Raw genomic sequence first — 26,900 nt, 5'->3', positions numbered from 1 at the left:
CATTTAGAGCACATAGTTTATGATCAGTGATCATATTTACAAAAAGTGCTTTTGTAGAAAGGGACCTGATAAGCCAAGTTTATCATTTGTTTATCCGTATTGCATTTGTCTTTTTATTTGTTGAACCTCAATTAAATTGTTACCCTTAAACTGGTTTGGACGTTTTTTGTATTTTCTAGTTCGGGGAACAGACACAGTCTCTATAGTGTGATACCTAGGTGAAAGAGTCTCTATGTACTGAGAATTAACTGACTTCTGTGATGTGAGGCGTTCATCAGGTTTCTCATTGGGTGCGTTACTGAGTGGGGAGAACCTATTTTGATCAGAACAGAAGAGCTGCCTATCACCCAGTTGCCCTGCTGCAGAAGCACAGTTACAGGAACCGAACAATGTACAGGACTCCCTGAGCTAGCCACATCCAAAGCAGTATCTAGAGACCTTACTGTCCTTAATTAAAGTTTGGATGCTTCTCTGTCAGCCTAACTATTTCTCTGCATTTATCACATGTGAATCCCTTGTTGCCGACAGAGAGATAAACTATACACGTGGGCAAGCAGTGCAAATAACAATAGCAGGAGAAGCCATTAATCACCGTGATTGATGAATGATTCTTAACACAGTTGTTTGATGAACTTGTGAAAAAACTAACTATTCAACTCAATCATGACTATTGATTAGAAGTAATTATTAAAACCGCTTTGATGAAATTAGCCCCGATTAGATTGCAACTGATGGTATCACACACAATTAACAAGTACAGGGCCAACTCTTATAAAACAATTCTTTATTGATTCGACTTATATAACAAAGGACAAGAAAGAACATCGTCACCATATTTTGAGAGCAAATGCAAATGATGAAAGCAAGAAAGGATAGCCAATTTAAGATATCCAACAACATTACTTTGTTTCTGTGCAACATAGCCATCATGGAGATCAAGATATGTTCTGTCTGTGAGATATGTTTCAGATTCATTGAGATACTATTACAAAAGTCAAGTTAGGTACAGGAAGGTGAAAACACACGGACGAACAAGCAGTAATGGAATATATGAGTGACCCCAAATGTGATTTTTATGACAATGGATAAAATACTCCGTTAGATACAATAATGCAAATGTCAGCCATATATTACAGACAGTTCTGTACAAGTACCAGTCATATGTTGGCCTTCGGACGAAGCTGAATCTATCCACACACGGATCACTGTCACAGCACTGTCCACACAGCCAACATTTCCAGCAAAATCATCATAAATTTAACTCAAATTTGACTTTCATTCACAGCAGAGAGGAATTAAACAACCTCTGAGTTCAGCTTACATAGTGTTTCCGAAGAGCATTTGGACACATAAACCACTATTAAAGATACATATACAACACAATATTGAAACAAAGGGCATCTAATGCACATAAATATATCGCAAACATGTCTATTAGGTTTTTGAAGTATGAAGTAGTTGATAAACCATCTTTCAAATGTTTAGGATCTGTAATATTTATTCAATGTTTTTGAGCATAATGCTGCACTTATTTGATAAAAAATACAGTAAAAACAGTAATATTGTAAAATATTTTTCGAATTTCAAATATCTATTTTTTCATGTATTTTAAATTGTAATTGTAATTCCTGTGATGACAAAGTTTTTAGCAGCCATTCCTCCAGGCTTCAGTGTCACATGATCCTTCAGAAATCATTCAAATTTGGTGATTAAGAAACATAACTTATTATTATGACTTTAATTAATTGACTGTGACTTGATGAATTTAAACTTTGCAGAGTAAAAATACGAATTACATTTTTCTTTAATAATGTCTTACTGAATCCAAAGTTTTGAAAGATGTCACTCACTTCAATATTTCGTATTTAATGCAATGGATTTTTAAAAGTGACTTAAGTGTCCAAATACTTGGGTGCAACTATATCTTTAAAAGTTTCATGATTACAGACACTAATGAGCGCAGTAAATTGGTAAATGTAATTTGTTTGCCCATTTCAAACATTATTAACATGAGTGAAACCAGATCATTTAAAAGCAGTCTTAAATGTGTAGACAAGCATGTTTCATGATATGCCATTTCAGCACACCAGCACGTTTCCACTGGCATCAACGTGGGATTCATATCCTGTTGTCATTCATTCACTTGGGACATTTGGAGAGAGCCACAGTTGTCCGTTCCAACCAAGACTAGCTCAAAGCAAAAAAAGCATATTTGAATGCTAGCCCACGTTATGAAAAGCTCTTTCTGTCCTTGACAACTCAGCAAAATGTTTGCTATAAATAGATGTCCTTCCATCTTTATCTACTGTGAAGTGGCTCATTTGAACAGTTACTCTTCTCCATAATGTTCTAGTGCACTTCCAGTCCCATATATTCTGCATTTTCCGCAGCCGGCAGGTGGCCGTTGGTGTGTGTTTTGAGCTCCAGGGGGCAGAAGTCCTGCTGGTAGTCTGGGTTGTCCATGCTGTTCTGAAGGTTGAAGCCCTGTACGCTGAAGAACGGCTGTCTGGAGAGGAGCTGTGTGTGGGACGTGTTCAGATACTCCGGTGGGGCGGCAGCAGCAGCAGGGCTCTTAAAGCAGTTCAGGTACTCTTCCTCAGTTTCGTCCAGGGCTGATGAAGAGTGTGGAAGTGTGCGGGGAGGTCCAGGGTGTTGGTATATTGGGTTGGTCATGCTGGACATCAGTGATTCATCCTGGTTGACATATTCTGGGAAAGAGGACAATTATGGGGTTAAATACACAATTTATTCTATTGGTTATTTTAATTAGCAGTTCATTAAGATCTACTTACAAAAATACCCTAAGAGTGTATTAGCATCTATTAAAGTTACTGGCACCTAAAATAATTTAATTACCCGTGTGACGTATGCAGGCTCTTGAGGAAAGATGAAAACGAATGAGAAAGAAGGACAAATGATATCCCAATGCTTTTACGTTTTGTCTCGCAAAGCCTTTATGATCCCCCAGAAACTTTTTGTTTGCATGCAAACGTTTTGTGAATGCCTGAAAACTTAGTTTGCTTGAGAAAGATTCGTGAGGGGCCGAAAAACTTTGCGTTCACTTTCACCCCACAAGAAATATTTTGTTTGCTCACATAACATTTGCTTTTTCCAGATAAACCTTTTTCAGTTTCCTTGCAAAATGTTCACTTTTCCCAAAAAAACTTCGGAAGTGTTCGCTTGGAATAGTCTGGTATTCCTTCAAGAAATTTGTGAGTGAATGCAAAGTTTTTAGGGGAAAAGCAAAACTTTTGCAAACAAATAAAAAGTTTCTTGGAAGAGCGCAAAACTTTTACGAATGTACGCAAAGTTTCTTAAAGGAATGCAACACTATTGCAAACAAACGCAAAGTTTAACGCAAACAAACACCATTTCTCTTGGGATGAAAAGGCAGTGAAATATAGTTTCTTCTTCCATATCCCTTCAGGGGCTTCACACAACCTTGCATGACTTTATTCTATATTTTGAAAAAGGCTACTCTTCACAAAATGTTTACATTCTGAGATTTGAAAATGAAATTTGAAGTGTTTTTCATGAAAAGGGACTTCAAGTTTGGGCTGCTCCTAACGCAAGTAGTGTATACTGTACGTGCCTGACAGACTCACATGGCTCAGTAAATGATTTAATTTTAACTCTCAATTTAATAGTACAAATCAGAGCAAACCAAAAGAATGCAAGATCAACATTAAGCAACACTGAGGTGCCCATTTCACCATAAAATAAAATGTGCCTCTTTATGCCCTTTTTGTCCTCATTCAGCATAATTTAATTTCAGCAGATATTACAAGAGATAAGATGATTTTATGTCTCCCAGTATGTGATAGTTTGAACAAGTTAAACACTTTAACTCTCTAAATGCTAAAAAAAAAAAAAAAAAAAAAAACAACTCTGTCTGTGCTTGTACCATTCCAACCTGGAGCGGGCTGGAAGTCACCCTCGTGGAAGTATTCCGTCGGATCTGGGATGTAGCGCAGAACCATGCTGTTCTCCCTTCCTGGGAAACCATTCTGAGGGAAAATAAAAGTATATTACTTAGCAAGTGTCATTTTGGTTAAACCGGTTTCATTTCCTGTAACCGTTAATAGGTGAATGGCTAGAAGATTTCAAAAGCACAGCTGGGTACATGTGTATAATAAGAAAACCTTTGTCTTACATTTCATTCAATATTTCTTCAGCTATGCAAACTTTTATGTTCCGGTTGATCAATTCTTATATAAAAAAAAAAACATAAATCTTTCTAAAACTATGATCATTTGAACAGAGCGTGTCAATATGTATTGTCTGAAAATAATTTATGGAAATTTTCACACAAATTCTGACTCTTAGTTGTGTGGCCAATAGCTAAATATCATTAACAGTATTTATATTGTGTGCAATTTTCAATCGATCATTTTGTCAAATTATGAAAAACTAAATTAACTATGCATTTAGGATACAAAACATTTATAAGAAAAAATTATAAAATGTAATTTCCTCCACAGAATTTACAACAAAGTCTTGGTTCCAGTACATTATTTCATATCAACAACACATAAATACATTAAATAACAATTGCATGAGAAATTATTTTCAGTGGAAAAGTTAAAGAAACACCGTGGTGTTTTTGCAGTCTTAAAGATCTTAAAGATTTTCTTTTATTTACTTATTTATTTTTTGGTTATGCAAGTTATTAGTTAGCAATGTGATACTGTCTTGATGTCTGAATTTTTGTCTTGATGGTTTTTGTTAATCTTTTAGTTCCTCAGGGCTCCATTTTGGCCCGTTCTGTTCTTATTATATATGCCTCCTTTGGGTTATACTTTTATGGGGCATAGGGTGTGATTTAATTTCTATGCAGATGACCAAATGTATTTGCCCCTGAAGCACAATGACAAAAAAAACACCTAAGGTCCTGTAGCTATGTGCCTGTCTTTTATCAAGTTATGGTTTTCATAATTGTATTTATTTAATTTATTTAACTTAATGAGAGCAAAACAGAGGTTATTGTGTTTGCACTTTCAGGACTTTCAGGTATCTCTGATTGTGATTTTGGGGATTTGGTCTACTACATGTAAATGGTCTCCTATATGTAAATCTTGTTTGTGTTATTTTTGATTCTGTACTCACATAAAAAAAAAAAAAAAAAACAGATAAATGCAGTAGTTAAATCCTTTTTTCACTTAAATTGCAAAGACTAAGAGTTTCTCAGCTTTTTCAGAGTTTGAGAGAGTGATGCAAATCGACTTGACTACTGCAATCTCTTTTTATTGGAATAAGCCAATATAATATCAATAATCTTCAAATACTGTAGTTCAAAATACAGCTGCCAGATTCCAGACTGGCACCCGGAAATTTAATTATATCTCCCCTATATTAAGTTCTCTGAACTGGCTGCTGTTCCATTACAGAATAGATGTAAAAATTCTCTCTGACCTTCTGAATCCGAATACATCTGTTAGATCTCTGAGGTGATCTTAACTAAATATTAAGTGTATACACACTTTTTATGTTTTTAACATTGATTTCAGTATGGGTTGTACAGCACAGTGGTCAGCTACTGTTCTTTTTTATTGTATCTTTAACTTTATATATAAAATGTGATTTAATTTGATTTGATATGCGTAACCTACCCCATTTCTGCTCTGACAGTTCCCAATGCTGCTGTTGAGACTCTGAAACAAAACAAAAGTAACCATGTGTTTATTATTAACTCTTTAAAAACAAGTATATATATTGTAACATAAACCAAATATTGTTGTAAAATAAAATACAAATTTGGCTAGTTTTTAAATAATCTAGCTTGATTTCATTTTACTTGTGATTCGAATACAACTCCAACTGAGTGCAGCATTATTACATACACACATATACTGTAAATTGCAAAGCCATTAAAATTATTATTTGTAATGAACACATTTGATATGGGAGAGGCAATGAAACATTTAGCTGAACTTGTCTTCTTTTGAAGACCCCTGTGATTGGTTTGTAGTACTAACATGTGGTAATGCACTTTTTTTGTATTATTTCTAGTCGCTCTGTGTACTATGGTTAATCCATTCAACTGACATAAAAAGATGATTACTGAGGACTGGATAAATCTTTCTATTCAACACCATGTGCACAAAACAGGCCTGTACCTGTTATGAGGAGAACAGAAGCCAGCCCTAATTGAGGCTCCAGGACCATAACAAAACCAAAGTCAGCAGTTCACGCAAGAATGTCATAGGATTTCCTTTGCAAAACATGCTCATTAAACACAAGGAACTTGGAAAAAAACACCCTAAATAAGCTATCATCTGTCAGAGAAACTACAGCCTTAAATGGCTATGCCTCAATGACTGTGTTATATAAGACTCTGTCTAAACTCAAGGTCTCGTTCTGCAAAAAAAGTTTTTTTTTACAAGTGTTGCCCGCGAAAGCAATCAGACTTGAAAGGCTGAAGGAGCTTTGCATGCACTTAGCGGCAGGCGCGAGGCCAGGAAGCACTCAGAATGCTGAGGCCTGGCGAGTCCTCTTGGACAGACATGCTTTGCTTTTCTGCTGCAGAACGGTCATTAATCAGGAGGCAGCTGGGAGGAAGCGGGGGAGAAGGTGAAAAGACAGAAGGACAGCGGAACAGGAAGTGGGTGAAGGAGGCCAGGCCAGGAGACGACGAAAATCAGGCCAGGTACATACGCCTCTGCTATCTGAACTTTCTGTCCTTTTGAGTGGAAGCACACAACTCTGTCATCAGATTTGATATCGCCTCCAGTCACTTGATTACAGGTACAACGAGGACTGTTTTAAAATGGACTGTCCATAGAGCTATTGCATTGCATTCATTTAGTATTTAGTATAATTTAGAGGAAAAATATAATATAATATATTATATAATTGTCTATATATATATATATATATATATATATATATATATATATATATATACACACACACACACACACACACACACACACACACACTACATATATATATATATATATATATATATATATATATATATATATATATATATAGGTAATAGGCTAATATTAGAGATTTCTTCACTTATCGAAATTTTGTAATATTGGATGTATTTTTGCTGATATTCATGCATGCAATTAAATGTAAAATGTGAAACTGTTTTAAACAAAACTGAAAATGGATATTCATTTTTTATTCTGTAATTATGATGCTATGATTTTATTTTTAATTATTTATTAATTTAATTATTTAGTTTCAGTGTTTTCTTTTTTATTTATTTAAACAAAATAGCATACAGTTTAATATAGGTCAGTAAAAACAGTATTATTTCGAAATTTAAAACAGGTGGTTTTAAAAGTAATTTAATCTTCAGTGTCACATAATCCTTCAGAAATCTTTAAAATATGCTGCTCTGCTCAGGAAACATGTTTATCAGTGTTGAAAACATTGCGCTGCTTACTATTTTTGTTGTATATACTCATGATTTTTTGTTCAGTTTTTTTTAATTATTAATAGAAAGTTGTAAAGAACAGCATTTAATTTAAATAAAATTTTTTTTTTAACAATGTATTTACTATCGCTTATTTCATTCTGAATTTAATAACTTTCTCTGCTGAATAATAAAAAAACAATTACACTAGCATATTTAATGTTTTTAATCTCTGTTCTGTAGGGCTGCCCTCAACTAAGGATTGTTCTGGTTGACTAGTAGTCGTTCATTTTAAGAATTCATTTACAATTATTAATAAACAATGCAAATCAAAGATATACACAGTTTCGCGCTCAAATTCACATAGAGTGAGATGGTAGAAAGCGCATTCTGTTTGCTTTCATTATTTTACAAAAGCGCAATGTTCTGATGTTATTGTGAGTGCTCACAAATAAACGTCTTTACAGATTCGAAACATGTATTACTCTTATCTGTAAGAGCAACTGACTGCACCGGCGCCTCCATCTGTCCTGCAGCGAGCACACAGCTCTACTCTTTTCCACAGACACTTGAACAGCCCACATTTCTGTGAACATTAGCTTTAGTGGCCATGTACAGTTGCTGCTACATACATATTTCAGATGATAAGCCATATTTGTGGTGGATGAATGTTAGGTGAGTGTTTGGATGTCCTGCCTGATGTACTGTCGCCAATGTGGATTTGCCAATGTGGATTAGTTTTTTTCTGCGACTAAGTGGTTAATAAAAGTTTGGTCAACCAGCCTCTTCTAGTCGACTAACGTCATCACTACTGTTCTGTTGAATTGAGAGAAATAATCATATTGGCTGTCATGTAATCTTGTACGGTGTCTTTAGCAGTTTTTTATATCGAGGTTGAAACTGTAGATTAAAAAATGAGTTGGAGTTTGAAATTATTTGAATGTCTTAATGTCTAAATGAGCTGAATATGGACCATGAGTGTGTATTACCACAGAATGGAGCAGCTGTGTGCGGGAGGTGCTGGGGCTGCTGAAGAAGCTGTGATTGGGCACTAAATACTCGTCTGCATCCACAGCTTCATCCAGCTCTCCACTCATCAGACTGCGGTAGAACTTGGAGTCAGAAGGACTGGGTAAATGCATCCGCTCATCACCCTGCCAACAGGAAAACACTCATCAGTGAATATGCAGTATGTGAGAAATTCTCCAGTGAAGAAATCAGATTTGTGCTTCTCTCACCTGAATGACGAGATAGCGGGGTGGGTCACGTGCCATTTTAGTAAACTCAGAGATGAGCTCCCTGAAGCGAGGTCTGCTCTCTGCATCGATCATCCAACCTGGATCAAATCAGTGATGTGACAATAAATGTAACGTCTCCTAACACCCTAATGGTATTATTGCTATTATTATCTATTATTAAAACGTACAGATATTAGATATTGGCTGACATTGAATTTTTTCAATAGTATATGCCTAAAATTAAGCATTGAAAATATTAATATTAATACATTTCATGTGTGAAAACCATTTATTAAATGGAATGAAAGTACTACATAGTACATAGTGGAATGATTCAAACTTACATTTGACCATTATCATGTACACATCAATGGTGCAGATAGGAGGCTGTGGAAGTCTTTCTCCTTTCTCTAGAACTTCAGCAATTTCACTTGCAGGAATCCCATCATAGGGCTTTGTTCCAAATGTCATCAGTTCCCAGACTGTCACACCTAAAATAGTGTTGTTGTTTTCTTAATAAGTGTCCTTTTTTACACTGAAATCTATGGAAGCCCTTTTCTGGCACTGATTTTTAAAAAAAAAATTTTATCTTTAATCTCGTGAGGTTTATAACCTCACAGTTGTGAGATATAAAGTCAGAATTGCGTGTTTATATCACACAACTGTGAGAAAAAAAGTCCGAATTCAGGATATAAACTCGCAATTCTGAGAAAAAAAAAGTCACTTTATTTCTTAGAATTGCAACTTTATGTCTTGCAATTGTGAGTTTATATCTCAGAATTACGATTCTTTTTTTTTTTACTGGCAATTGGGAGTTTATTTCACGTCATTTTGAGAAAAAAAGTCTGAATTGCGAGTTTGTATCACGCAGTTATGAGATAAAAAGTCGCAATTACCTTTTTTATGTTTTATACAGTGGTGGAAACAGGCTTCCATAGAAGTCTATTAGTAAAATAAACTAAAAAAAAATGTAACTTTACCGTCTGAAAAAAGCAAGGGCAAATATTTCTTACATTAGATAACTGTTACTAACCATAACTCCAGACGTCACTCTGATGGGTGTATGTTCTGTGCAGGATGGATTCAAGTGCCATCCATTTTATTGGCACCTGTTGAAGGACATAGATAGATGATCAAAATCTCTATTTTAAATGTTAGAATTGGAAGTGATCTCATTAGATGCATTCTAGAGATGAACATCTGATTGTTAGTAGTCTTAGCCTTATACCACTGAGACATTAATAAGGCCATATTCATCACCTCATTAGTTTTTATGACATTTATTATATACACTACAGTATACATTTCTGTAAAGCTGCTTTGAAATTATGTGTATTGTAAAAATCTTTATACAAATAAATTTGACTTGACAATTCAGGGACAGTTTTCATCTAGTAAAATGAAAAACTGCTAAACTTCTGTCATCATGATCCACTTTCCTAAAAAAGAAGTAACAGACCTTTCCACCATCTGCGTGATACTCCTTCTCATCGGCATTCAACAGCTTGGCCAAGCCAAAATCAGTGATCTTCACATGCTGAGGGGTCTTTACCAACACATTACGAGCAGCCAAGTCTCTGTGCACAAGATGACGCTCTTCTAGGTAATTCATGCCCTAATAAAAGTCAAAGAGTATTTCAAAAGACTTTAGTTGACATTAGTAAACATAATGATGCACTTCTTCAGGCTGGAATAAACATTTACCAACAACAGAATAAAATGTATTAATATGGGCTTCATGACTGCATATCATCCCAAAAGCGAATTTAAATGTTATGATACAGGAGTATTTACATCTGGAACTTCAATAATGCAATCATGAAAAGACCAAGTGTTAAGTGTTTATGAGCCACATACAGAATCTTCACGTGTAAAAGAAGCATAATGACATACACAATGAATCTGAGAGCAAACTGACTAACCATGACATGAAAATACAACAACAAATGTAAATATGCTCTAAGGGAAAACGTAAATTAAACTAGGGTGCCCCATCAATCAATAATTAAATACATTTTTAATCATCGTAATGAATCATTTCCTTTAAAATAATGAATTTAAAGGTGCACTGTGTAATTTTTAGCGGCATCTAGCAGTGAGGTTGTGAATTGCAACCAACGGCTCAGTCCCGCGCTCACCACCCCCCTTAGAAAAGGAAGCTACGGTGGCCGACGCAGGTAAAGATGTCATCGGTAAAGACAGCAGAGAGCAATGAGATTTCTTTACAATGGTAAATCAAGGAATTATACTGACTTAATTATTCAATAAATCAATGTTATTGCGAATGTTAATGTACTTGTTCATCATTTTGTCAGTGTTTTATGCGCAAAAACAACAAAGTGACGAAATGCGCTCTTGAAGAGCAGTTTGTCCATTTAGGGCTACTGTACAAACATGGTGGCGACTTCCATGTAAGGGGACCTGCGGTGTATGTAGATAGAAATAGATCTATCTAAGGTAATAAAAACATAATGGGTCATTAAAGGTCTTTATACACCTCTGAAAACATAGTTATATATATTATATTGCATTTCTGTAAATAGATCATGGTAAATATTACACATTGCACCTTTAAACAATATATAACAAAAATATATATATATATACTGTATTACAAATTTATTAAAATACCTATTTTTAATAATTAATTGCCCATTAAATAGTCCATTTAATTGATATCTCTAAAAACATCTGTTTAAATCAAATGTCATTCATTGATCGATCACAATGTGTGAAATGTAAAACAAGTGTAAACAGGCTCTAAGAGGTGCATGGATAAATGAAAACAATACATGGATCATTAGAATTACTGCGCAAATGGATGATTTTCAAACAAAAAGACAGTCAACGGTCGGTATTCAGGAACATGAAAGTATATTTGAACAAGCTTTTCTCAGAATGTTAAATCAACATACCAACCATATCATACATTTTCTAGTCATATTCCGATCAAAGTTTTTTTTGTTTTTTTATTAAAGTATTCCCTCAGCAATGGGAACCAAAAATACCTGTCTGCTAAAAGAATCTTCGCAGCAACTGATTTGCACTTCAGAAATTAGATATGACTAAAATTAATGTTTTGAGTATTTGTGAGTGGTACAGATCTGTGAGTGATTATACTTATTTTTAGTTTCATATCACCAGCAAGAATCCTGGATAGGCACATCACTTCATTCCAAATGTAAAAATGTCTCCTTTTATCATCTAGTTCAGCTTTAACCATAGCATATTAAACCAATTACATTTTCCCCTTTTCCTTATATCATACAGTGGAAAAATCTATAAAAGTAAAAACAACAACAACAAAGAGAACAGGACCCAGGATGCCAATCAATTAACGAGCAATCAAATGAATTGCTAATAAGAAGAATCTGTGTACAAAGCATTATTAATAATTGTATTTAAGTAATAAACAGTGTTGGGAAGGTTACTTTGGAAATGTAATAGGTTACAGATTACAAGGTACCCTATTTAAATTGTAATAAGTAGTGTAACTATTTCAGTTACTTTATTATGTAACTGATTACATTTGATTCTTTTTATATTAGTTTTCTAAATTTGTAAAAAATGTTTTCAATTGTTAAACGTTTTAAACCAGGCATGGTTAACCTTATAGTAGAATTCTACACTGATTACTGTCAGACTTTTAAAATCATTCATCAAGATTATAATACGATTATAATAATTTTAAAATTTAAAATTAACTCTTAACAGATTACATTCACATTTATTTTGTAATTAAATTATGTAAAGTTGTTTCATGCAACTAGTTACTCTCCAACACTGATACTACGTTTAAATGATTGTAAATAATAAAAGTTTGAATAGAAAAATCATATATTCAAATATTTTATTTTAATAATAAATTGTAATGAACACATTCAATTGACATCTCAAACATCTGTTCGTCATCAAATGAAATGACTCCGAGGTTAGCAGAAGGGATGAGATTAAAAAATAATAATAATTAAAAGAAAAATCAATTTACCTTAGCAATCTGCACACACCAGTTGAGCAGGTATTGAGAGCCGATGTTGTTCTTGTTTTCTCGGACGTAGTCCAGCAAACAGCCGTAGGGCATCAACTGGGTGATAAGTTGGACAGTGGAGGTCAAGCAGATGCCGAGCAGACGACACACGTGAGGATGCTCAACACTTGCCATCACATAGGCCTCCTTTAGATGCAAACAAATGAGGTCAGAAAATACTGTACATATCATAAAGCAACAATGTTATAGTCTCTAAAGACTTAAAATTAACAAATGAGGTGCCTTAAGCACATTAGAAAATATTTGAAGGAATGGAGGCCTTGAATTCTGAAGAAAAATGCTGCAGGAAAATCTAAACTTAGCAGGAACACTAACAATCAAACCCGGGGCAATAAACTAGATATTTCCTAGAGCTTAGAGCTGCCAATACCAACAACCTTTTCTTTGCAAAAAATGAGGGAGTGGCTGGCCTCTATTTCAACCTCTACTTCATTTATTTATTTTTATTTTTTTAATATTCAATGTTTGTGCAGATCTGTTAAATTTGAGTTTCTACAGATTCTCCGAAGGTTATACTGGGTGTTTACATAGATGAGCTATCTTCAAAGTGACCTTGAGAAGCAGCCTGCACAGCCACATCCTCACAATCAAAGAGAATATTGGAGGAAATTACATTCTTTGTGTTAGAAAGGTCTTGTTTGCTATTGCAGTGATTCAAAAAGCAGGAATTCCTCCTCCAGGTTGAAGTTTTATGTTCTGTATCAACTCCACACACAACGTCCAGTGGGACTTGGTCAGATTACCCTTTAACTCAAGGTTATGCAGGATAGATTTCAGCTGCACCCGTCACTGGAGAATAAGGCCTTTTCTGTGCAATCATTATCTTGACTAAAATGATGAAATGCCGGTTTTACTGTTTGTGTTTATTGAAATAATTAACATGTTAATTGGATCACACAGAAACAGCACAAATGCAAGAATAATCACATTATTGGTGTTTGATTTTAGTCAAATACACAGTTATCTTTTTAAATGATAAAAATGGAAGTGAATAAGGTCTGATGTGACATAACGAACACCAAAATTCAGACTCTTGATACTCACATCCAAGATCTCCTGGTTTGCTTTGGGAGACGTGGCTTCTCGTAAGACCTTAATGGCGACAGGGATCTTCACACTCTCTCCTTCTGGAACCCACAAGCCCTGCAGGAACGGACACATATCTGTTTTAATATCTCACGCTGCAAACAAAGTAACACCCAGTGTTTTGTAACCGATGAGGTTTGACAGCTGAAATCATCTTGAGATAAAGAGATAACCTTTATTTCTACAGATCAACAACTAATTGTGCTTGTGGTTTAGAGAAAATGAAGAAGGCATTGTAAGAGGAAAGAAGAAAAAAGCACGTAGCAACACGTTTTTAAATAAGCAACCTTAAAGGGATATTCCATCCCAAAACGACATTATTCACTTACCCCCATGTCGTTCCAAACCCCTAAAAGCGTTGTTCATCTTGAGAACAAAATGTAAGATATTTTGGATAAAAAACAGTTTTTTACCACTTATGTTTGGAAGCAAACAATGCATCAGCGCAGCGTGGCGCATACTTAAATATCCCAAAATATAAAAGATCCCCAAATATCTTAAATTGTGTTCCAAAGACGAACAAAGATTTTACGGGTTTGGAACGGCATGGGGGTAAGTGATTAAAGACAAAATTTCCATTTTTGGGGGGAGTAAAACCTTTAAAAAGATCCTAACGGAACTTAACGTTCTGTCATCATTTACTCACCCTCATGTTGTTCCAAACCTGTATGAACTTCTATCTTCTCCTGAGCACAAAAGAATATATTTTGAAGAATATGGAATATTTTCTGTTCCCCATAATGTTTGGTTACCCACATTCTTTAAAATCTTATTTTATGTTCAACAACAGGAAGAAACTCGTACAAGTTTGGAACAGCTTGAGGACATGTAAATGATGACCAAATGTTATTTTGGGGTGAACTGTCCCTTTAAATGGAGGTCAGTCACCTTATACACAGTGCCGAAAGCTCCGGACCCAAGCACTTTGATCTTCTTGAACTCCGTCTCTTTGAGGATGCGCAGCAAGGCCTGGTTGGGGGCTTTGCCACTTGGGGTCAGAGGCTCCACTAGCTGTAAAGACAAATAGAGTCAGGAAAGCTGCCCTCAATGCACAAACACATCCTGTCTTTGAATGAGTATTGGATGACACGGATCTGTCTGTATCTCATACTGCCTCATTGAATGATTTCCATCAGCATTCACTGTTGACACTACAACAGTAAACTGGCTTCACTGCGTTGATCTTACATGGTTTCACCAAGCTCTGCCAGCTCTCTTACTTAAAGTCTTTGGTTGTTTAACAGTAGATACTCCGAATATTCAGATTATGGTTGTCTTGTGATCTGACCTCTCTTTCTTGCAGGAGTCGTCGTAAGGTTCTCTTCCTTTTGATGTGCCGTCTGCGCAGAAAAACAGCAACTCCTAGAGCCAGGATAACAAACGCCAGCAGACCTCCGACCACACCAGCGGCAATCATGGGCAAACCCGAGCTACAGACCAAAGGAACATTACTGAGTTGAACTTTCTGCAGTGGAAGATGGTCCTCTCTTGAGATGTCACTAGATCTCAGAACCGAGTGGTTACGCTCTTAGATATTATTTAGATTTATACCATGTGAAGAGTTTTGAGTTTAAAATGTTGAATTTTTTGTTGTGAATTAATTTGAATAGGAATTAATTTATAAAAATATCTATGTGTTAGATGTCTTTGGATTTCTATTAAAATTTAGATTTCTTTTGTATTTATTTATTTATATATTTATATCCCTCCCCATAATTAGTAAGAAGGTCTCCAGTGGCATGGTGTTGTTTTTATTGTTTAATTTAATTATGTATTTATTTATATATATTATATATATATATATATATATATATATATATATATATATATATTTGAAAATATATTTTATATTTATTAATTTTTATATTTATATTTATTTATATATTATATATTTATCATAATTTATGGAAGTTAATTTTCAATTATTCCATAAATAAATTTCTAATGTTTTCAGAATCAGAATCAGAATCAGAATGAGCTTTATTGCCAGGTATGTTTACACATACGAGGAATTTGTTATCGTGACAGAAGCTCCGCAGTACAACAGAATGACAGCGACAGAACATAAAACACATAATAAAAGAATAAAAAATACAAATATGTAGACAGTGAATGACAATATACAAATGACAATTGTAGGCAGGTATATTACAAAGTGAAGTTATGTATGTACATATATATTGTGTGCAAAATTTAAGTGTATACTAAGTATGTGTGTTAGATAAATAAAGTGTGTGTGTATATAAATATAAAGTGTAGTGTGTTCGCCATTATTGTCAGCTGTTCATAAGATGGATTGCCTGAGGGAAGAAACTTGTCCTGTGTCTGGTCGTTCTAGTGCTCAGTGCTCTGTAGCGTCGACCAGATGGCAACAGTTCAAAGAGGGAGTGTGCTGGATGTGAGGGGTCCAGAGTGATTTTGCCAGCTCTTTTGCTCACTCTGGATAAGTACAGTTCTTGAATAGATGGGAGAGTTGAACCGATGATTCGCTCAGCAGTCCGGACTACCCTCTGTAGTCTTCTGAGGTCAGATTTAGAAGCTGAGCTGAACCAGACAGTTACTGAAGTGCAGAGGATGGATTCGATGATGGTGGAGTAGAACTGTTTCAGCAGCTCCTGTGGCAGGTTAAACTTCCTCAGCTGGCGGAGAAAGTACAACCTCTGCTGGGCCTTTTTTACGATGGAGTCAATGTGAATGTCCCACTTCAGGTCCTGAGAGATGGTGGTTCCCAGGAACCTGAATGACTCCACTGCAGTCACAGGGCTGTTCATGATGGTGAGTGGGGGGAGTGCAGGGGGGTTTCTCCTGAAGTCCACGATCATCTCCACTGTTTTGAGGGTGTTAAGCTCCAGGTTTTTGAGAGTGCACCAGACAGCCAGCTCTTTTACCTCCTGTCTGTAAGCAGACTCGTCACCGTCCTGAATGAGGCCGATGAGTGTGGTGTCATCTGCAAACTTCAGGAGCTTGACAGAGGGGTCCTTAGATGTGCAATCGTTGGTGTACAGGGAGAAGAGCAGTGGGGAGAGAACGCAGCCCTGGGGAGCTCCGGTGCTGATTGTACGGGTGCTGGATGTGTATTTTCCCAGCCTCACTAGCTGCTGCCTGTCTGTCAGGAAGCTGTTGGTCCACTGACAGACTGAGGTGGGCACGGAGAGCTGATTTAGTTTGGGCAGGAGGAGGTTTGGGATGATCGTGTTGAAGGCCGAGCTGAAGTCCACAAACAGGATCCTCACATAAGTCCCCGGTCTGTCTAGGTGTTGCAGAACATAATGCAGTCCAATGTTTACTGCATCGTCCACAGACCTGTTTGCTCTGTAGGCAAACTGAAGAGGATCCAGCAAGGGCCCAGTGATGTCCTTCAGGTGGGCCAGCACCAGTTTTTCAAATGACTTCATGACTACAGACGTTAGAGCCACAGGCCTGTAGTCATTTAGTCCTGTAATTTTGGGTTTCTTAGGGATGGGGATGATGGTGGAACGTTTGAGGCATGAAGGGAGGCGTTTGAGGCATTTCATTATTTATAATAACTAATAAGGCCAACTTAAAGGAATCAGGTGTGAATTTATGTTGTTTTGTCATTTTAGTTCCACTTTAAATAAAAAAATAGGCCTGTATATGATTTATAGACTTATATATATATGGTAATAATAATACAGGATGATGCATCATCATCCTGTACAAGCGAAAATCATTTCTAGATTTATTACACTTCAGCAGAAAGGCACACTAATCTCAAGAAGGATATCTTCCTTTATTTGTCATCATATGCATCATTATTCCATACTGTGACCAATGCTTGAGTATTTGGTACCATTTTCTAAAAATATGCAACAATTCACAGCCTCTTTAGTTTTTCATCAGAAATTATTGGGTTTATATGAGGATACACGTTATTATTCTTGGGATATTCTAGAAAAGGGATGCATGCAGCAAAGCATTATGGGGCAGATTCTTACCCTTTGAAATCTTTGCAGTCCTTCAGATCAGGTCCAGTACATCTGCAATTCAAAACATAAATTGAATCAGTCACAATAAATGCAAATTGCAATCCCTGATGAACCTGGTTAAATTACACAAATGATAATTTCATGTCATTACATTCAAATAAAGCATCATTTAGGATGCCTCACTCACCCCTGGGTGCAGTTCTCATGACAGGGCTGGCATACTCGCATCGCGTCAGCATATTTCCAAATGAGTACGTCCTTCTCTCCGGGTATGCCTTGTGGGCAGCGTGTTACACAGTGCGGCCCATCTTTGTAGTTTGCACAAGCTGTACATTTGTCAGGTCCCTGGACAAAAGTTGGCAATTAGATGGCAACACACAACTTTTTCTACAGTCTTCAAGTGATGTGAATTTAATGATGTGTCTCCAGAACACAACTGGGACAGAAAAAAGAAAAAAAAAGAAAAGAACAAACACTGTTTACTGCCTGTAGAATATTTGGTATTGCTGAATGGGTTTGATACTTACAGGGCCGGTGCAGGTCAGGGATTCATTCTTGAGCAGACATTCAGGGTCGCACTCGACACATGTTTTATTGACCTCATATTCACGTGGTTCACTGTATGGACAAAAAATGCAATCTGGTCAATATAGCTGAAATCATAATTGAACCAAAAAAAAAAAAAAATGGTGAAACATTCGCTTTGGGACAACGTTACTTACAGTATTAGCATGCATTTTACTAGCATAATACTGTTTATTATTACTTATAAAGCACATATTAATGCTTTATCACATTCTAAATTCCTTTATGTAGAATGTTAAGAGTTAATAGTGACAACTGGTCCCAAAACTAAAGTGTGACCAAATTAAAAAAATAATAGTTGTGCCACTTTTCCAGACGTTTCCATGCCCTATTTCTATTTTGCTTTCATTAAAAGTAGGCCAAAGTAAGGGGTAATATGTAGTCAGCCGGCTATGATCACAAAATAAATGAAGTGGTTTAATAAAAATAAACACATTTAAGATAAGGATTTAAATGTTTGCATTCAGAGACATGACCTGTTATTAAGCGTTTAAACATGGATAAACTGAGAAGGCATAATAAGGCTCACCCAGCCAGCAGGTTGCAGGAAGCCACACAGTGTTTTTTACGGGTGTAATGCTTACAGGTGAAGCACATGGTGGGACCAGGACCCCAACAGCCATCATTCGTGCACATCTCATCACACGTGCTGTTCTGATTCGCTGTAAAAGATATCAACACAAAAGATAAGGGTAACACTTTATTTTGATGGTCCCTTTATTAGAGTAGATTAGATTAGACTATTAGTACTATTAGAGTAGTAGTAGACTGTCTGATTAATATCTGCTGACTCTTCATTATGATGGTGTCCCAACAGACATTCTAAATTTGCATGTCAACTTATTCTAACCCTAACCCTCCCAGTCTTCTAATACTCTACTAACACTCTAGTGAGAGTTAATAGATAGCTGCAATGTTATTATAGTCAACAGAATGTGTTAAAGGGCGCTTTAAAATAAAGTGAAACCAACATGTGTGTTTTAAAGTCAAATGTCTGTGAAAGAAAACATGTAAAACATTCTTTCACAAAGAGAGAATTCTGGCGCTATTTACTCATTCACCAAATCTTTAAGTTTTTGGTAACAATTCAGAATAGGTAACACGTATTAGTTGCTTATTAGCGTGCATATTACTATAATATTAGCCATGTATTAGTGCTAATTAAGAACATATTAATGCCTTATTCTACTTGACCTTATTCTACACCCCTAATCTTACCCAATACCTAAACCTAACAACTACCTTAACTAACTATTAATAAGCAGCAAATTAAGAATTTATTGAGAGAAATGTCATAGTTAACGAGTGTTACCTATTCTAAAGTGTTACCAAGTTTTTATTTTCTGTGGAATGTAGAAAAATACATTTTTGAAGAGTTTTCGTTAACACTTTAGATTTGGGAATACTATTAACTAGTTGCTTATTAGCTGTTTATTACCAGTGTTGGGTATTAACTAGTTATTATTAATGCTTTACAATAAAAATATTACTTACTACTTGGTAATAATTACTAATTAAATTTAAATAAATAATATTACAGTTACTATCAATCAATCAATTACATCAATTACAATCAAATTCAATCATCCCAATTAATTTTGATTATTTTATATAAATGTGACATCACCGGAAGATGGAGAAGACGGAGAAGCCCACATCATATAGCAGTTGGAAATACAGCCATTATTTGAATTTTGTAGGGAGAAAGGATGACCAAGACATCAATGTCACATGTAAATTGTATAATGGTACTAACACTTTATCTACTGCGAATCCCAACATGTTTGAAGGGTTCTACCTTCTTGAGAACCTGTTGCAGATTTTACTATCTTGCTGCTTTATTAAATAACAGAAGTTGTTTAAAAAAATTCGGCTTGTCATCAGTTTGAGTCAGTTGTACTCTTCATTCATCTCTAACTTCATGGATTCAGATTTTTTGGGGATGTGATGGGAAAGTAATGTAACTAGTGATGCAAAGAATTACTGTTGGCCGGGAGTAATAAGTAATGTAAACATATTATTTTGAAAGTAGGAACTAGTAATGAGTAATATATTACATTTGTTGAGTTACTAGGCCAACACTGTTTATTACTTACAAAGTACATACCTGTACAGTATTAATGCGCTTTTTAAAGTTTGACAGATGTGGACACTATGAACTGCATTTGGAAAAGGATTGTGCGAAGATTGTTTAAAAATTCTCCTTTTGCGTTTTTAGTTTGGAATGACACTCCACGTGGGAGTAACTTGCATCAGAATTGTCATTTTTGGTTGAACCAAACTACCAATCAATGAACCAATCAATTATTTGACAGGTGTTATTGTGTTAATTCATTACCGCAGATGGCAGCATCAGCGTTTTTTATCATTTTGGCAGACTGTTGATCAGATTTGAAGAACCGTTTCCAGTGCTCAAGGCTGGTGTAGCAGAGATGCTTATTCTGAGCAATGACCACATCACCATCACTGATCTCCCTCAGCGAACGCAGGCCGAAATGTGTGATTTGAGTTTGGGTGACAGCGAAGCTGAAGGCCCCTCTGTGGGAGCAGAAAGAACATGGGGTGTCTTTATTAACAAAACAAACAGCATGATTCATTTTGGAACAATTTATCGTCATGTGTCAAAATTCTCAGATTGCTGACATATTTGAGACTGCAGTATTTTGACTTACTGCTTTTTTGTACGTCCACGGATGACCTCAAGGTTTTCAAAAGCACTGAGGGATGGCATGTCTTTCGGCCACTGCTGAATCACCAGGTAGCCTTTGAGTTAGGAGAGGAAGAATATCTTCAGGAATATTTATGAACACTGAGGGGCTAAAGGTCCCCTACATGAAACACCATTTTAACCATTCCAAATGTCCAATATTAAACCACAGCACTCTCACCAGTGATTTCCTTTACAGTTTTGAATATGTTGAGCTTGGCTGGGTCCAGTCCTGGAGTTTTAGTATGCTGGTCACTGTTAATAATAGTAATAAGAAGGATTTAAGAGACACAAATCTAAATAATTCAAATATGTTTCAAAAATATTCAAAGTATAATTGTCTTAAAGCAACAAGGAATGGCACTAAGCAATGTGGAATTAAATCGTATTGATCAGAGAGCGTGAAACATCCTTCTCACCCATTAAATGTCGTGGTGAGAATTGCAACACCTCCGCTGATTTTTGTGCAGTTCTCAAAGGAATCAATGTTGCTGGCATTGATTGACAGGACATTGAGCAGAGGCCCCATTCCCAGCCCATTGCAAACTAGAGGGAAGGCAGGAAACATTCAATATTAACTGCAACTTCTTTCTTAAGTAAAGAATTAGCCATGAAGGCAATAATAAATTCAACTCTTATGCTACCAGTAAAAGGTTTAGACACACTTGACTGAATTTATGCTTTGAATAAATAAAAAAAAAATAAAAAACTTTAGTCCAAACCTGAAATGACTTTAGTTTGAAAACTAATTTAAATGAATCTGGTGTATGAATTTATTAAAACTAAATTTGTCTGTCAGCTACAAATGCAAACATAAAAGTACACACATTATATATATTTGCAATATTATGGTAGGACAGACGATGAATAGATCGAATAGATCCTAAAACAAGACTAATGTATTTGCTCAACTAGAAAAAGAAATATAAAGAAACAAGCTGGATATTTACAAAACGGCATATTCCTGAGCAGCAGTTTCAACTGTACCTTTTGGACACAGGCCATCACACTTCTTACATTTCCGAACTCCACCCTCATCCACCTCATAGGTGCCAGGGCTGCATGTTCTTACACATGCCCCATGGTCTGTTACGACATAGTTGTCTGAGAAAAAAAACAAAAAAAAAACCAAACCAACAATCACTCCAGAGTCATTAACCCCAACCAAAAAAAGCAGCACAACACAGCATCCTTCTGTCATGGTAAAGTCGCTTTCTGAAATGTTATTCAGAAACCAAAGTTGAGCAACAATTGAACATTATTTCTCTCTGCCTGGCATGTGTCATTTAGATTTTAACCCTGGTCCCCTAAAACATTTATCTCCAGATTGGTATAGTTCAAGATTTCTTTAGATTAAGATTTAATCTTAAGATTTAATTGTTTTCATTTGAGTTGCGTAAATCTGTGATGAAACTGATTGCATTGCTGCCCATTTTAACCCGGACACTCATGTGAAAGAGATTTTTAATCTCAGTCTTTTCTGGTTAAATAAAGGTTAAATAAATAAATCCCTTACTCCCCCAACTTATATATATTTTTTTTATCATTATTCAATCACCCTCATGTTGTTCCAAATCTGTATACATTTATTTCTTCTGCTGAGCACAAAAGAAAATATTTCTGAAAATTTTGGTAACCAAACATTTACCAGTTGCCACTGACTTCTATAGTGTGGATGTAAAGGGCTACCAGCAACTGTTTGGTTATCATCATTCTTTGGAATATCTTTATATTGTGTTTACCAGAAGAAAAAAAGGAAAGGTTTGGAACCATATGAGGGTGAGTGAATGATGACAAACTGTTCATTTTGTCATGAACTTATTTTCTAACAGCCTAAATTCACCTGTTATGGTTATGTGTTTTTCTTGAGACGACTTACGTGGGCAATTCTTGATGCACGTTGCTCCAAAACTGTACTTCCCGTCAGGATTGGAAGCGAGCTGGTGGGTGTTGGGGTCGTAGAGCATGAGCCGTGGACATGCGTCCTTACATGTCCCCTCATCCTGGAAGTCCTTACAGGCCTACAGAACACACAAACAACATTTCCCATGAGCGCACTAGTCTGAAAGTTTTTCATTGCCCCCGAGGTTACTTTTACTGCATCTGTACACTTCACTGGGAATTAATGTTTCACTGTAATACTGCAGACAAGCCTTGTACTGTTATTTAATCAAAATAAGTGTTATAGTTTTTAACACATTCAAGCTGCTGTGAATTTCTCACATTTTGAGTCATATGACTGTCATTATTCACTCTGAACTAGTTCAGTTCATAATTATATCTAAACATTATTTCTACAGCTATGGATGACTTTACTAACTGTGTTTAGGCTTACATGTAGCATTCAGTATGTACTGAAAGATTAATGATTAAACAAGTGAATTATTAAGAAGCTAATCTTATTCTGTATATGTGTGGTTCTCACCAGGCAGTCGGTTGGTCTGGGTCCAGTGCAGCCAGCAGCACAATGTTCATTACAGCAGTCAATTGGTTTGGACCCCTTACACCTCCCTGAACACTGCTCCGCACATATCACCTTAGTCACTAGATATTACAGAGAGAGAAGAAACTTCACAGACCCTGACAGTACTATCTGTGTTTGCTAGAATTGAGCACAGCAACAACAATTCAATATTCTTCTGAAGAGTTTTCAAAACATTCCTCTGGGGGTCAAGTAGTGCTTTTTCAGCAGTTGTGAAATATAAGCCAGGGATCAAGTAAATAAACTAAAGAGGCGCATTAAAAACTCCTCATGAAGCAGAAATCCTAAATCGTTACTCCAGTGAATTTTGCAGTGGGACTACGTATTACTAACCCAGGGTTAAATATGAACAGTATGAAACATGTGCAAAAAGATAACCCAGGTTTACCCTATCAAACCGGATCTAAAATATCAAGTGTAAATGCCACAACTGAATTTGTTTAAATGAATAAATCTGATGCACTTGAGTAGTTTAAGAGCACTTACTTTTTTGGCAGTTTTGGGGACCAGGGCCCCAACAGGACCCATTGTAACAGCTCCGGTCACACTTCTTACCTGTGGGAGGTAAAGTAGAACATTCTCAGTCAAAATGCAGAATTAATTAGTACCATTTAATATACGTGTACAAACTTCAGAGGGACATACAGTGTTCTGCGGAGCTTGGTTCCGTCTCTTTGATTTTAGGCTGGCTCTTCATGTTCAGAATATCAGTCCACTGGATGGTCTCCACGTTACATAAATGATTGTTACTGGCAAATTTGATCCCACCCTTCAGGATTTCTAGGAAAGTAAAATGACGTATGACAAACCTCACATTTGAAATATAGGTTTATTCATATTTTCCAAATATAACTTCTATGAGAAGTAATAAATATGATTCCCTCGACAAAACGAATGTGCGAAAGACATAAAGCATTTAGGAGCATTTGTTATTCTAATTTATCAGGGAACACACGCACAGACACACAAAGAACAGTTTTACATAACCACATACCAGTTAAGCTAGTCAGTGGCAACTCGTTTACGCCTTGCCCAATGCTGTTGTTGTAGTTCAGGAGGACAGCTAAAGCATATTTGTCGTCATAAAGAGAGTGGCCACGGATGATGCGTAGGTTCTCAAGAGGGATTCTGGGAGCCGTGTTGATCCCAATAAGAACATAGCCACCAACTTCTTGAATGCTCTAAAAATCAGGAACAACAACACAAAATAACATTAAACACAAACCTCACTAAACCTACAACACTGAAACTATATAAAGAGTTGTCTGGAATATCATATAGTTTAATTTTTTTTAAATATGACATGAAATATAAACTGGATTTAGCATATATGGTGTACAGATGACTTACAATACAACCAATCACTAAGGTAACAATAAAAAAACGTTGATCATAGTGTGAAAATGGATATATCATACCCTGAGAAAGGACAAGTCATGTTTTTCGGTCATATATGTGATTTCCAGGTTTTCCAGAACGACGGTGCAGTTGCTGTACATTTTTACCAGAATCTGATAATGGTCATCCACTGTTCCCAGAAGAGTCAGTTTGTTGTTCGCTCCCTGACACACTTAAACACACAGAGAGAAAGAAAGCCCAATTAAATCCATCTGAGGCTTTACTAGGAAAAGTACAATACCAGCAAAACCAACAGAAGTAAAAATGTTATCTGGTGGTGAATTAAGTTTTCATTATTTTGGCAATTTGGTTAGCTGTAAAACCTCCCAACCAAAATACCTTTGAATATCCTTTTAAACACACTAAAATTTGATTTTGTTTTCTTCTATTTATTCAATATTAAAAACATGGGAAAGTAAACAAATCTTTCCTTCTTTTCTTTAGCAAGGATGCACTGACAGTAAAGACTTTCATTGTTACAAAGGATTTCTGTTGAAAATAAATACTGTTTTTTTTAAATACTTTCTATTCACGACAGAATCTTTTAATTCTTAATAGATAGAAAATACCTTCATTAATATATATATATATATATCCTCAGAAAAAATCTTAAACAGGGTTTCTACATACAATTAACTAGCACAAGCACTTTCAGAAATGTTTCTTAAGCACAAAATCAGCATATTAGAATTATTTCTGAAGGATCATGTGATACTGGAGTAATGGCTGCTGAATATTCAGCCCTGCCATCACAGGAATAAATTACATTTTAAAATATACTAGAATAGAAATCAGTTATTTGAAATTTTATCATCATAATATTATTTATTACAGATTTTCTTTAAAATAATCAATTAAAATAATAAACCTGTATTGTACATTCAAATTCAAATTAATGAATCAAAGCTTTGTACACAGTTTATCAACAATTACAGTCTCGAGCCTTCTTGTGCATTTCACATTTGTGGAATTTTAGCCCATTTTGCAATGCAAATTTGTTCCAATTACACAAATTACATGGAGAGTGTTTGTAGACTGCAATTGTCAAAACAGAGCACAGGTCTAGGCTCTGGCCAACCAATTTCAAAATCTTTATTACACACAAATAAAAGGCTAAACTTATTGCAATAAATCAAATTAGGCCGCTGGTGTCCGAGCCAATCTGAGGTGTCAACACTGTAGGTGTCTTTTGCAGCTAAAGAATCAGTCAGAATTCAGTGTAGGTGGGCTTTGTTTTAAGTGCACAGAGCGGCAACAGAAAGACTCAGAAAGGTGGGCCAAGATAAATAGTGCTCATGACAGAAAGCTACTCTGAATGGTCCGAGTGCTTACTCTTTCTCTCACACTCATTTGGGAAAAACTGCTTTAACATTTATTCAGTCTGTTCTATACTGCTGCAGAGACTGTTAAGATTCTCACTAAAAGGCAAAAATTGAGGGAAGCCACTAAAACTGTAAGGTCTTAATGGTTAGTCACAAAATTAATCATCAACAACTCCTATTTTGCACCACAAGATATCCCCAATGAGACAAAACATCTTAGCAGTTTCCACTAATAAATGCATCAGACTGTGAAATTGTGAATAATTACATTATCGCATATGTAATGATTATGTTACTGTGTAACGGAAGACAGATCCAGTCATTTCAAAAGCGACTTCACTTGATCAGATTCAAAGGGTTAGCACTGACTTGAAGGAAATTAGCATTTCAAAATGTTAGATAAGACATTTTGTATAAAAACATAAAACTGCATAAAAACATGGACGTTGTGTCCGTAATGCTCCAAGTGGGCGGAGGTGGCCATCGCCATCTTGGCAGCACGACACCGCGTGTCACTCCCGGATAATCGAAAATGGACAAAGAGGCGGGAGCTCGTTGCTGAATCCACACCCACCTTGTGCGACGGTGGTGACAGCAGCAGCAATCCACCTGTCACTCAAGTGGCCACGCCCTTAATTATCTTTAAATTAAATTAATATAATTTAAACGGATAAGTTATAAAAAATACACCCCCATTACAGTTGTCATGAAGGGCAAA

The 26,900-nt window shown here is 35.8% G+C and overlaps 1 protein-coding gene across 2 annotated transcripts in view; it reads right to left on the bottom strand.

Annotated features, from left to right (window-relative positions):
- Positions 1 to 767: 767 nt before the first annotated feature.
- Positions 768 to 26,900, bottom strand: part of LOC127951006 (epidermal growth factor receptor-like) — a 55,701-nt gene continuing 29,568 nt past the window's right edge. Inside the window, exons 2-28 of one of the 2 annotated variants that reach the window (XM_052548568.1) lie at positions 24,881 to 25,032; positions 24,457 to 24,643; positions 24,108 to 24,242; positions 23,949 to 24,017; positions 23,406 to 23,524; positions 22,860 to 23,001; positions 21,968 to 22,084; positions 21,400 to 21,526; positions 21,162 to 21,235; positions 20,946 to 21,036; positions 20,612 to 20,811; positions 18,803 to 18,935; positions 18,216 to 18,306; positions 17,876 to 18,033; positions 17,698 to 17,739; positions 15,030 to 15,171; positions 14,630 to 14,752; positions 13,700 to 13,798; positions 12,596 to 12,781; positions 10,067 to 10,222; positions 9,641 to 9,716; positions 8,952 to 9,098; positions 8,608 to 8,705; positions 8,359 to 8,523; positions 5,610 to 5,651; positions 3,914 to 4,007; positions 768 to 2,708 (exon numbers count right to left, since the gene is read on the bottom strand). In XM_052548568.1, the coding sequence (XP_052404528.1) occupies positions 2,350 to 2,708; positions 3,914 to 4,007; positions 5,610 to 5,651; positions 8,359 to 8,523; positions 8,608 to 8,705; positions 8,952 to 9,098; positions 9,641 to 9,716; positions 10,067 to 10,222; positions 12,596 to 12,781; positions 13,700 to 13,798; positions 14,630 to 14,752; positions 15,030 to 15,171; positions 17,698 to 17,739; positions 17,876 to 18,033; positions 18,216 to 18,306; positions 18,803 to 18,935; positions 20,612 to 20,811; positions 20,946 to 21,036; positions 21,162 to 21,235; positions 21,400 to 21,526; positions 21,968 to 22,084; positions 22,860 to 23,001; positions 23,406 to 23,524; positions 23,949 to 24,017; positions 24,108 to 24,242; positions 24,457 to 24,643; positions 24,881 to 25,032 (3,524 nt within the window). In that variant the 3' untranslated portion in view covers positions 768 to 2,349. Of the gene's footprint in view, positions 2,709 to 3,904; positions 4,008 to 5,609; positions 5,652 to 8,358; positions 8,524 to 8,607; positions 8,706 to 8,951; positions 9,099 to 9,640; positions 9,717 to 10,066; positions 10,223 to 12,595; positions 12,782 to 13,699; positions 13,799 to 14,629; positions 14,753 to 15,029; positions 15,172 to 17,697; positions 17,740 to 17,875; positions 18,034 to 18,215; positions 18,307 to 18,802; positions 18,936 to 20,611; positions 20,812 to 20,945; positions 21,037 to 21,161; positions 21,236 to 21,399; positions 21,527 to 21,967; positions 22,085 to 22,859; positions 23,002 to 23,405; positions 23,525 to 23,948; positions 24,018 to 24,107; positions 24,243 to 24,456; positions 24,644 to 24,880; positions 25,033 to 26,900 lie in introns of both variants that reach the window. The other variant, XM_052548567.1, reaches the window with a different exon arrangement.

This window comes from Carassius gibelio, chromosome B2, assembly GCF_023724105.1.
Source record: "Carassius gibelio isolate Cgi1373 ecotype wild population from Czech Republic chromosome B2, carGib1.2-hapl.c, whole genome shotgun sequence".
NCBI lineage: Eukaryota > Metazoa > Chordata > Actinopteri > Cypriniformes > Cyprinidae > Carassius > Carassius gibelio.
This window is presented reverse-complemented; position numbering and strand designations above follow the sequence as displayed.